The 12,987-nt window shown below is 44.6% G+C and overlaps 1 protein-coding gene across 1 annotated transcript in view; it reads right to left on the reverse strand.

The window, feature by feature from the left end:
- Window positions 1-394: 394 nt before the first annotated feature.
- The window catches only part of FSTL1 (follistatin like 1), a 56,547-nt gene continuing 43,954 nt past the window's right edge, over window positions 395-12,987 (reverse strand). Inside the window, exons 7-11 of the mRNA XM_006057593.4 lie at window positions 10,138-10,256; window positions 8,215-8,327; window positions 7,787-7,897; window positions 6,668-6,744; window positions 395-3,043 (exon numbers count right to left, since the gene is read on the reverse strand). Of these exons, the coding sequence (XP_006057655.1) occupies window positions 2,999-3,043; window positions 6,668-6,744; window positions 7,787-7,897; window positions 8,215-8,327; window positions 10,138-10,256 (465 nt within the window). The 3' untranslated portion in view covers window positions 395-2,998. The remainder of the gene's footprint in view (window positions 3,044-6,667; window positions 6,745-7,786; window positions 7,898-8,214; window positions 8,328-10,137; window positions 10,257-12,987) is intronic.

The following is a 12,987-nucleotide window of genomic DNA, read 5'->3' on the forward strand; positions in this document are numbered from 1 at the left end:
TATCAGTCCATGAGCAAACCTTCCTGCCTACAGCTTCAGTCCCAAGATTAAGATAAACTTTTCAGGCCTCTTTTAAGCCTCTTGAAACTCAAATTCACTTTTATAAGGTAAATGGTTAACGTTCTTATAACTTTCTCTTTCTTGCTCCATGCTGAATCACATCTGACTCTTGGTGATGCTTTGGACTACAGCCCGCCAGACTCCTCTGTCCATGGAATTTCTCAGGCAAGAAAAGTGGAGTGGGTTACCATTTCCTACGTCAGGGGATCTTCCCGAACCAGGGATTGAACTTCCATCTCCTGCACTGCAGACGATTCTTTACGACTGAGCCACTGGGAAGCTCTCTCACAACTTTATTTGGCCTTAATTGAGGGGAAGGGAAATGACACAGTTATTGTTTTAATTTCTTTATTTATCAATAGTATCCAAAAAAAGAATCAAGAGTTACAAAAACAAGTTAAATGCAATATGGAAGCCTACTAAATACAAATACATTTCACAAACACACAGGCAACAGAAACCTGTCCAAATTTGCTTCTTGAAATTTGACTATTTAAAAACATAAATGTAAAGGAAAGACATTCAGACAGGTCCAAATGGTCTTATTAGCAGGTGGTGGAGCCCTGCTTTCCAAAAACAGTGATGGAGTCCAGAGCCATGGCATGTGAGAAGGTTTCCATGGACACTGAATCTTAACAGATGCTATAATGTCTTTATAAAAACCATAGACACACAGAGAAAGCCCAAGGAAGCTTGCAGTCTAAGCCCTGTGCTTTTGGAGAGCTGGAGGAACTGAACCTGATTTAATTCTGTGTATTTGCTCCATGCAAAGCTCTATGCAAGACTCCCCAAACTAGGCTATTTAGCAGCTTTCTGTGAATGATCATCATCACGTGACTCTATGGTGCCGACAGTAGCTTCCCTATTCACAGGAGGAATGCAGGGTAGGGTCAGCATCGCAGGGTAGGGTCATCTTGGATGGCAGCCACTGACCTAAAGGTAACAGGTGAGGAGACATTCTGCCTTCTTGCTTTAAACAGACTGGTACTCCCGCCCTCTCTTCTGGTGTCCAAGGGCTGGCAAAACTTGGTCAAGATGTGCTGTTGGGAGCTCTCCAAGGCACTTTGACATGGAGGTGCATTTCAAACTGTATAAGTTGGGTTGGAAGAGAGCTTTTAAGTGGGATGATTTACAAAAACTCAGAATTCTGAACAAAGTGGAATGTTCTTCTTTCAAAGGAGACAAAGGAAACCTGGTTAGAAGGAATTACATTTTCAGCACAACTTTCTCAGAGTTGCCTGTGCAATACAGCCCCCATGATTTCCCTCTGGTGGTCTGTAATCTGCTTTCTGAAAATGAGATCTTATGTCAAGTTTTTAATTTTGTTATTCCAAATGCATCTTAAACATGGTATTGAGTGGGGTTAATTATCACAAGGGTCAAAAGACACAGAAATGACTGACTTCTCCCCAGTCACACTTTTAGGATTTGATTCCACTTTTTTCCCTGTCTTAAAATGTAAACCTTCTTTTCTCCTCATCTCTAAAGGGAGAATCATTTTTCTTCCCAAGAAGGTTAAAGATGAACTGCAAAAGCGAAGACAAAGAAGTGGTTCTCTTTCTCACTCTCTTCCTGGGCAGGCTTTACTTGAGGGCTCTACATCATAGCACAACCCATGGGGCCATTCAGACCGAGGTCAAATTTGGTCATCTTGTTTTTGGTCATCTGATTCTTACATAAAAACAAGGTTTCATTTATCCTAAGGAGGAGAAAAGTCATTTTCTCCTTCTGGACCTATTACCAGAATCACAGAATTTACAGTTCCTCAAATCAATAGTTTAATGCATTCCTACCTGTTCACTGAGGAAACTAGGGCCCAGAAATAGGAAGAGATGGGCCAGAGTCACTCTCCTACTTAGTGCAGGATCAACGAGCATATTGATAGGCTGGCAACATCTAAGTCTTGCTTAGCTGCGCCTGTCTCCATCCTTTGAATACTGATTTGTATGGCTCTATCAGAATAAATGAAAACAAGTTAGCGTTGTGGATCTTAAAGGCTTTGTGTGGGGATACTTCTCATGGCTTCTGTCTGAGGCACCCCCTGCTCCTCTGGCAGACTGCAGACCCACTGGAAACCACAGGAGAATTCCAGGCTGCATGTGGCAGGGTGGGGAGATGTCTGGGTGATAGCATCTCTGCACAAGGAAGAACCCCAAACTCTCCCATCTCTGAAATGCAGGACTAATGAAAAATAATTACAAAAGCTTAATTTCTAGTTAAGAAAATAAAATATTAAACAACAACAATAATATAATGATAATAATTGAAGAATGAAATCAACTTGCCAAAAAAAGTTTACAGAAAAATAGCACCTTTGGTAAAAAGTATTTTAAAAATTTGGTTAGATCTCTAAAGGGCTCAAAGTCTACAAGTATCTGCATCATTTGGGGGCACCCTCTCTCAGACACTGGGGAACTAGCAGGATGGCCGTGTGTCTAGAGCCAGCGGCTGAGGCCTTGAGGAGAAGCACAGATGCTAGAGGTCTGTTACGCTGATGGTGGCAGGAAGGGCTGGAAGCAGAATGCTGTCTTCTTCTCTGAGTTTCCCAATTCCCTCCTCTGGGGACAGCCTGCTCAGCTCTCTCTCACTGCCTGCACTCCCTGCAGCATGTCCACAGCCGTGCTATACTCAGAAGGGTTCCAGATCTGGGTCCACTCTCCCAACCCTGATGCAGTTGCCTTACTTGCCTCCGGGCCCTGAGCACCACTGACAGCTTCTCCCAAAACACTCCTAGAAATGAAGGCTCTGGCCTTTCCCCTCCTAGCCAGCCACCCCCATTTCCTTTATTGCAAAACAAATAGACAAAATAAAACTCATTGCTATATAAGCAAATACAGGTGATTTGGCGGTTGTAGCAGACACTTGCATATACTGGACTCAGCGCTGAAATTGAAGAGAAGGTGCCAGGCTCCGGACACCATTCCCAGATGCCTCCTCATTAGATCTCTTTGGTGCTCACTCTCTTGGACTTTTCAGCTGTTTCCTTTGAGAGGCAAGAGAAATAAACATAATGAAATATTTTTAAAAATTATTGGCATTTATCTAGTCTTCAAGGCCAGCATTCACAGAAACATGCTCATGCTGAATTTTGGTTCTGTTTACTTGTCTATCTCCTCCACAGATGATGAACAACTTGAGGGCAAGGATCATGTCTTACCATGACACAGTTGCATAGGACTGTGGCTAAATTAAGAGCTGACTCTAAACTCCTATGAAACAATAAGGTCAGACATTATTATATTCATTTGAAAAATGAAGAAAGGATGCTACATGGAAGTGCTACAAAATGTTTTGAATCCAAGTTTAGAGAAGCATTGAGAGGGACAAGCTCTGGAGGCAGACTGCCTGAGCTCGAATCATGGCTGTGCAACTTTCTGGGGGACTCGGGCATTATTATGAAAACTTCTGAGCCTCAATGTCTTCAACTACAAAATAAGGGTAATAAAGTAAATACTACCTCTTGTAACAGTGGCAAATGTCTCCAAAGAAGACATTCTTACAGCCAAGAAGCATATAAGAAGACGCTTGACATCATTAATCATTAGGGAAATGAAAATCAAAATACAATGAGATGTCACTTCACACCCACTAGGATGTCTAATAAAAAATAACCACAATGAAAAATGATGGTGAGTTTGTGAGAAACTGGAATATGACTGGTTAGGATATAAAATAGTATAGTCACACTTTGGAAAACAGTCTGGCAGTTTATTAAAAGATTAAACACAAAGTTACCCTGTGATCCAGCAATCCCACTCCTTAGGTACATACCCAAGAGAACTGAAAACATATGTCCACAGAGAAACTTGTATAAGAATGTTTACAGCAGTATCATTCATCACAGTCAGAAAGTAGAAGCAAACTAAATATATACCAACTGATGAATGGATATACAAAATGTGGTATATCTATCCATGAAATGTTTATTCATAAAAAGGAATGAAGTCTTGATTCACACTACAATAAGGATAAACCTTGAAAACAGTACACTAAATGAAAAAAGTCAGACAGAAAATGCCATGTATTGTATGATTCCAATTATTTGTGTCCATAATAGGCAAATCTATAGAAACAGAAAGTATAATAGTGGTTGCCAGGGGCTGGGAGAGGAGAGAATATAAGTGATTTCTAATGAGTTTGGTGTTTCTTTTGGGGATGATGAAAATGATCTGGAAATAGACAGTGGTAATGGCTGACAATCTTGTGAATATATTAAAACCCATCTGATTGTATACTTTTAAAAGGGTGAGTTTTATGGTATGTGAATTACATCTCAATAAAAAATTAAATAGGGAATAAAAAACAGTGTTTGGCATCTAGTAGGCACTGTCAGCGGAAAAGGCGATGGCACCCCACTCCAGCACTCTTGCCTGGAAAATCCCATGGACGGAGGAGCCTGGTGGGCTGCAGTCCATGGGGTCGCTGGGAGTTGGACACAACTGAGCGACTTCACTTTCACTTTTCACTCTCATGCAATGGAGAAGGAAATGGCAACCCTGGCAACCCACTCCAGTGTTCTTGCCTGGAGAATCCCAGGGATGGGGGAGCCCGTTGGGCTGCCGTCTATGGGGTCGCACAGGGTCGGACATGACTGAAGCGACTTAGCAGCAGCAGCAGGAGGCACTGTCAGTGCCCCATCCATAGCCCTTGTCTTCAACATTTCAGTACACTGGCCTGGCTTCTTACTGCCAGCACCTGCATCTTTTTGCCTGAGGCTTTCTCTGGCTGCTGAAGCCTGCTCTGCCCACACACGCTGACAGGCCAGAAATGCCAGGGAATTCATGTTTGCTGGTGGCGGCTCTCAGCCAGTGGCTGCTGGGAGCTCATGCAGGCACAGCCCGGCTCCCTGCCCCCTTTGCACTGTAACTGTTCCCAGAGTTCTGTAGCAGGACTAAGCTCCACTTGCCCCCATTGGTAATGTGCCAGAATACACACTCATTATTTCTTCCCTCCTTGGGCTCACTTCCCAACTCCCCTTCTGGTGTTTCCTGGGGACTTCCTCCCAAATAAACTGTTTGTACTTGAGTTCTTATCTTAGCCTCTGCTTCTGAGGCAACTGACATAAAACGGACAAACTACATAATGTTAGCTATTATAACTCACTCCCCACTGTCTACTCTGATCATTTTTCCACCCTAGATGAAAGGAATTCCTATTAAGTGCTTTTTGCTTTTGTGGGTTTATACTAATCTGGAAGAAGCTCAAGGCTGCTGAAATATGAAAAAGCCAAGGACTAGGAGCTTCTGCATCTGTTTAAAAAACTGACATGAGGTTTCTACACTATCAGTGACAAAATGCACATGAAAAACCATCAATAAATATGAGCAATTACTATTAATACAAATAATTTTTGATTCTCAAGTCACATATTTCATCTCAACAGTTCCTGTGAGCATTACATTGCTTAAAAACTTATACGTCAGAGAGAAGGCTTGTATTACCAGACCCAGTTTACAGACAGATGATTCAAGGAGCAATATCCTTTGTTAGGACTACAGGTAAACCAGTGGAAAGACAGTCCTAGGAGTCTAGCTCATCTAGATTTTCTCTCTAGGCCCTCAATAACATATTTCTCACCAAGAAGGCCTTCAACTTAATGACATAGAACCTGAACAGAATTCTTATTATCCTTTCAAGTCTCTAGGAAACAGAATCTCTAAGTTTTCAGGCTGTGTTCTAGCCAGCTTGGCATTTAACAAATCCTTTCTGCTTCGGTCTAAATCCACTAATTTCATGCTCCCTGAGAGCCAATTATATACAGCAGTGTTCATAAGTTCATAAGTGAAAGTTGCTCAGTCAGACTCTTTGTGACCCCATGGACTATACAGTCCATGGAATTCTCCAGGCCAGAATACTGGAGTGGGTAGCCTCTCCCTTCTCCAGGGGATCTTCCCAACCCAGGGATCAAACCCAGATCTCCCACATTGCAAGCTGATTCTTTACCAGCTGAGGTACCAGGGAAGCCCAAGAATACTGGAGTGGGTAGCCTCTCCCTTCTCCAGGGGATCTTCCCAACCCAGGGATCAAACCCAGGTCTCCTGCATTGCAGGCAGATCCTTTACCAGCTGAATCACCAGGGAAGCCCAAGAATACTGGAGTGGGTAGCTTATCCCTTCTGCAGTAGATCTTCCTGACCCAGGAATCGAACCAGGGTCTCCTGCATTGCAGGCGAATTCTTTACCAACTGAGCTATCAGGGAAGCCCATTATACAGCAGACCCTGTGCTAAATGCAGGGCTATACTGGTGAGCAGGTCACAGAGCCTGCTCTCAAGGAGCTCACAGTCTTTGGGTCTAGGCACTGGTCATGACAAGAAATAGGAATGCTTCTTTAGACCATGCTTATTTGCAAACCACCACCCACCTGATTCTAACTTATAAAGCAATTTACCAAGTTGTAATTTACATCTGCTGGGGCATATTGGCTCTACAAGGACTCTGTCAGGGAACTATCTGTATCATGATCTGCATGGCACAGGTATATAGGTGTGTTGTTCGGGATCTACTGTATGGAACAGAGCACATGTCCTTGGTCACCTGGGGCATTAGGCAGTGTCTGCGTGGAGGACGGGCCTGGTGGTGACAGGGCTACCTGAACCAGCAACTTACCTGGTGCTTTTGAAGCTCCTGGACATATCTAGTCATTTCCTCCTCTGCCTGGGTCTGGGCCCCCTTCTGATTCTTTCCTATAAGAAGAATCAAGGCTCAGAGCAGTGGTGGCTGTTAGAGATCCCTCCAATACCTACCTTTTAGGCTCTCAATTTCATCTCCCATTTAACTTATGGAAGGAGAAATGAAATACCCACATTTCTCTGAATATAAAGTGTCCCAGGGAAATGGACACCTCCAAAGTAACATGCTTGGGTAGTAAGTGACTGGGCCAGGGCTCAAATCTAGGCTAAGTGGGGAGGGTGTGGAGCTAGAGTTCTAGAAACCTTTTCTGAAAGATCTCTTGGTAGAACGGTGCTAGTGGTGATGCTGGCTTGGGCACTGCTCCCCCTTCCCCAGATGTCTGATGTCTCCCAACCTGCCCTGCCCATGTCTCAACTATTTCAACTTTCTCTTTTTTTAGGCTAACCCAATCCTGCTAATTCAAACATGCTTATGAACATGTCTCCTTTTCCTGCCGGGCAAGGATGGCAAGAAGTCATTTTGCCTTCCAATCACCTAAGTCTTTGACATAGAGGACTTCCTAAGCTGTCATAAGGATTCAGTGGGTTAATGTGTAAAGTGCTTAGAAGAAATGCATGCATGCGTGTGTGTGTGTGCGCTCAGTTGTGTGTGTGTGTGCTCAGTTGTGTCCCACTCTGTGTGACCGCGAGGGCTGTAGCCTACGAGGCTCCTCTGTCCATGGAATTTCCCATGCAAGAAAACTGGAGTGGGTTGCCATTTCCTACTCCAAGAAATGCATGTAATTCTCACTAATAAGTGTTTGCTTTCCTTACTACTTTTACCACTCTAATCTCTTACCAACACTGATCTTGCCCTGGGTCTTGAATCTTTCTTATTCCCAACCTCTGGAGTGACTTTCTAACATAGTGCATCTAGCATAAGTGCTGTGCCCTCAGGGCTGCTCTCTGGGAGCCCTGATGGTTCAAATGTGAGTGGGTCTCTTGCCCTCCAGTTTCTTTTCTCCCAGCTGCTGCACTCTTCCCAGCATCCCCACCCTGACTTCTCTCATGGTGTTTCATGAAGACAGCACTCTCCCTGCCGTCCCTTCTTTCTCACCATCACAGGTCATGGCTGTGCAGACCCAGTTTCCACAGGCACACACACAGCGGTTACAGTCCACCTCGGTCTCGGCTCCATCGGCATACGTTTCATCCTCCAGGGCACACTCTGCGAGACCAGAAATGAGGGGCAAAGGTTTAGGGTGAGGGTGGAACAGGACACCCTGGCTACCATCTGTGCACCTTACCACCTTCCAGATAAGACCTGCTTGTCCCTCAGAGGCACGATAACTGAACAAATGCCTCTGTCAGCCCAAAGATTTTCAGGCCTGAACCTCAGCATGGAGATGATGAGCTGGGGCCCAGTCTAGAATCACGGAAAGGAATTTTCTTGGTAAGCTCTGGAGAGTTCCAGTCTCCTCTATCTTGGCCCCCTCCAAATACCCCCAACTCCCTACAAGCCGTTATTTCTTAGATTAGGCATACTCTTCTCTGGAGGGTTGAAGGATGGGTTGAGGCACTTGAGGAACTCTTGGAAGCTTAGTTTCCAGTCAGCATTTTCATCAGACAGTTCAATGAGAGCATCAACACAGAGTCCTCTGAAAAGAAAACACAGGAGAAACGTGTTGGCAAGACCTCAGCTTCCCTCCTGAAGGAATCAAGCATCAGGATTACATACACCTGGGCCTCTGAAGGTGGCCCAAGAAACTATTTAAAGAGAAAGTTTCTACACTGACCTTCTATAACAATCATGTATCCTGACTCCAGTAAGCATCCAACCTTTAGTTTATTATATGGGATATCAGATCATTCAAGTTTTTCAAATGATACTCCCAAGATGACTGAAGCTTCCTGGATGGTTTTGTCCACTTGGATTGACAAATGTTTCACCATCTGCACATACCTTCCACTATCAATTGCCTCCCCTGTTCCAGGTGTAATGTATCAAGTCAACCCAACTAGAAAGATCAAATAAAAGTGGTAGGAACAGATGACATGGAAAGAATGTGTGATTTGAAAGAATATGAGTTTGAAACCAGCAGCACCACTATCATCCTTTTATTATACAAAGAGATCTTTCAGAAGTTTTCTAGAACTCCAGCTCCCTCCCTCTCCCCTTGGCCTGGGTTTGAGCCCTGGCTCAATCACTTACAACCCAAATGGCCTTGAGCTAGTTATTCAACCTTCCTGCACCTGTTTGCTTATCTGTGAAATGGGGACAAGAGGCCTTCCTTCACTGCAGTGTTATAAGGATCAAACGTTGAATTTGTAAAACATTATCTTATTGCAGGTCATCAAAATAAGAAGGATTTACAGGTATTATACTTCAAGGCAATAAAAAGTAAAAGTTCAAAGCTCAGTCATGTCCAACTCTTTGTGACCCCATAGACTGTAGCCCGCCAGGCTCCTCTGTCCATGGGATTTTCCAGGCAAGAATATTGCAACGGGTTGCCATTTCCTTCTCCAGGGGATCTTCCTGACCCAGGGATCAAACCCAGGTCTCCTGCACTGCAGGAACACTCCTTACCATCTGAGCCACCAGGGAAGCCTTAAGGCCATGGGTTATCATTAAAAAGGAACCCTAGAATCTGGGTTTCATGCTTTGCATTCTTCTGAACAAACAGGTGTTCTCCTGTTTTCCCTCAGTTGTGTCTGACTCTTTGTGACCCCATGGACTATACAAACCATGGAATTCTCCAGGCCAGAATACTGGAGTGGATAGTCATTCCCTTCTCCAGGGGAATCTTCCCAACCCGGGGATTGAACCCTGGTCTCCGAGATAGCAGGCGGATTCTTTACCAGCTGAGCCACCAGGGAAGCCCTTCCTATTTTTAATTCTTACCAATATACTGGAGCCACAGTTAATTTAGGGATTAATTTTTATTAATTCTTAGGGGTTAACTTTATTAATATTTACTTAGGGGTTAATTTTTATTAATGTTTACTCTGGAATAATACCAGAAAAGGAGAGGAACGTGCTCCCATTTGTAACAATTAGGGTTCTCTACATGAAATAGCACTTATTATCTTAAAATCAAATCTAAAGCTATTTTAGACTTATCATTAAATAGAACATTGAAGTAATTCCTTAAGAAAATGAACCATTAAAACATCACCCACAACACTAAGAAACAACTTTGCTCTGATGTGACCATTAATTTTAAAACTACTTTCTTCTATTCCTTGCAAGTTCTGGCCAAAAACACTAACTACTTGATCAGATATCAGTGGTGCTCAATGTATTAGTTCATAATGTTCATGGAAGAGATCAGGACAAAACCCTATTTCGCTTTTTACTTCACATTGACTTTGACACTGGAGGCTCCTTGGCAGGTAGGAAGGGGTTCAAATCCCTTCTTATACACCCTCCCCTTGTGGGCCTTTCCCTGACCCCCTTATTCCACTCACCTGAGAAGCTTGTTGTTCTCCTGGTCTGCATAGGCGGTGATGTTGATGGCGGTTTCATTTTGCTCCACAAATTTCAGAAATTCGCTGGAGTCCAAGCGAGAGTCACCATTATCAAAGTTCTAGAAAGGAGATGAAGAGATCTTTCTGGAACGTTTTGTAAAACCTCAATTCTATCATCCCTCCACTCAGTTTGGCCCATCTCTGGTTCATCTTGTTTTTAACACAGTCCAAACCTGCTCTGCCCTTCAAGCAAAAAAGCCTCGAAGCCCTAGGGCACCCAGAGAAGGCACCTGTGCCCCAAGATGAGAGGCTGAAAGTATCTGGGCAAAGGCTACTGAGGGCCTTTCAATCCCAGACCCTGCTAAGGAGGGCAGCCTGAACCCAGGCCTTTGCTGTCAAGGAGCCTGGGGGTGCTTTAGAGGTCTCTGTAGCCCCATCCCTGGCCCTATCCTCCAGACATTCTTGAATTCACTCCATCATACCATGTTCTCAAACCCTAACGATCATGGAACAACAGACTTGTGATCAGAATCAGTGTTGGAGCCCAGGATGCATATTTCTAACAAGTTGCTTGTGAACAGTGATGTAGGCGACCCTCAGAGCTCACTCTGGGAACCACAGGATCATTTCTTCCTGCTTGATTTCCAGCCTTTCTGGCTAGCTCTCAGTGCTTACCTCTCCCATTGGTACCATTAGCCGACCTCATCAAAGACAAAGGCCCCTGTACGTTATCCACATGTAAAAACCTGCCTTGTGGAAGTGGTGCAAAGCCCCCCACCCTGCCGCCCTGTGCTGTGGGCCCCACTGTAGACAGTGCAGCCTGTCCTCGTGATCCAGCTCACGTTCCATGAGCACAAAGCAAGGTAGAGTGAGCTCAACATTATGCTCCCTTTAGCAAGATGGTCAACTGAGACCTTAGCCACCTGGGACCATTCGGGATGCCCAGGCCCTTGCTGCAGGTGGAGGGCAGCAACTTCAAGGCTCTGATCAAATTCTAATTTAGATACTGCTGCTCTCCAGAATATTTCTAGTGGAAAAAAAATATTTTTTTCAAAATTCTTTCCCTAGGCTGCCTCATTCTGCTACCCTGGGAAATAATCAGCACCCCATGTTACTTTCAAGGTGGCTCTCCAGATGGTGGAAGAGTTTCTGGAAGAAAAGTCTGCACAGGTTTCCAGGTAGAAGAGAAAGATACAGCTACTGACTCTGATGCAGGACTATCACATATCATGTATATTCTACTCTAAGGCTGTCAATCTTCTAGTGGCATGTATGACAGTTATGTATAAAACAACTCTAGGGGCCCTTGCTTAATACCTATTTATTATTCTTGTCCTAATTCCTAGGAAAATATCTCAGATGCTCTCTCGTCACTATACTTTTACCCTGGCTCCAGTTTCAGCCCTGGTCACCAGGAATTCAGGGTGTGTGTATGTGTGTGAGAGAGAGAGACAAGATCATAAAAGGCTCTGTGGCTCTGTGTGTGTGTGTGACATGGTCATAAAAGGCTCTTTCTACCCGAGGCCTTCCCCTCTTTACTCTGTTGGGCTTTTGTCTAAAAAATAATTACTGAATCACCAGTTCAGATGGGAGCCTGATTTTGGTCTCATTCAGATTCCGATTAGATTTCTTTTGCAACTAATTTTGATGTAAGGAATGTCAGCTGGGCTGGAGGGTAATTCACTGGTTCAGAAACAGTCTCTGTGAAATACAGATCGCTTAGCAACAGGCAGCTGTTTGCCTAGTGGGGAGAAGCCTCCCTTTGAAGATTGTACCATATGGTTCTTTGATGATCATCAAGTAGATTGTGAAAACCCTATTTTCTCGGAGGACACTTGGAAGAGCGAGCATTGTGTTTGTCACTTATGAGCAAGCTTTCTTGGTTAGGATGAGAATGCTCTAGAGAAAAGGTACTTTCTCCAGAGGCCTTGCAGTTTTTAGACAGGCACCTATGAGAGAAAGTTATTGCCAGAGGGGGTGGAGATGTGTGGGGCCCTGGTCCTTGCTGCTGCTACTGCTGCTGCTGCTGCTAAGTCGCTTCAGTCGTGTCTGACTCTGTGCGACCCCATGGACTGCAGCCTACCAGGCTTCTCCATCCATGGGATTCTCCAGGCAAGAACACTGGAGTGGGTTACCATTTCCTTCTCCAATGCATCAAAGTGGAAAGTGAAAGTGAAGTCCCTCAGTCGTGTCTGACTCTTAGGGACCCCATGGACTGCAGCCTACCAGGCTCTTCCGTCCATGGGATTTTCCGGGCAACAGTACTGGAGTGGGGTGCCATTGCCTTCTCCCCCCTGGTCCTTAGGAATCAAATTAATAGCACCTTCCAGTGATGCCCAAGGCATGTTCCATCAAGGGGCCACTATGAACAGTTATAAGGTCCCAAGAAGTCTCCTGGAAAATGTCCTGGGCCCCATGGCTCCTGAGCTGTAATGACCAAGCCGAAGTCACTGCTCACGACAGACCCAGCAGGTGCTGTTCACTTGGCTTTCAAAAAATCATTTTCTTTAGTTTCTCCTCCTGTCCAAATCTCCTGGCTCAGCAATGCGTGTTTTTCTGTAGATAAGGAACTACCCCTGCTCCCAGAGCTCCCGGATATGGGAGTGGCTGAGACAGAAGACAGAGAGGGCTGTGCTTTCTCTTCTCAAGCCCCTGGAATCCAGTGACCGACTTTCTGCCACAGTGAGAAACTTCTACTTAAATGAAGTCCTAGATGACCAATATCCTATTTCAGTCCAACACCATATTTCTCCATCTCTGGGCAGGGGGTCCATGATGTCAGTTAACAAGAGGAATCCACAGACGAGGCTGGTGTTGACCACACTTAGTGGCCACAGAGCTGCCTAGAAG

The sequence above is a fragment of the Bubalus bubalis genome, chromosome 1, assembly GCF_019923935.1.
Source record: "Bubalus bubalis isolate 160015118507 breed Murrah chromosome 1, NDDB_SH_1, whole genome shotgun sequence".
NCBI lineage: Eukaryota > Metazoa > Chordata > Mammalia > Artiodactyla > Bovidae > Bubalus > Bubalus bubalis.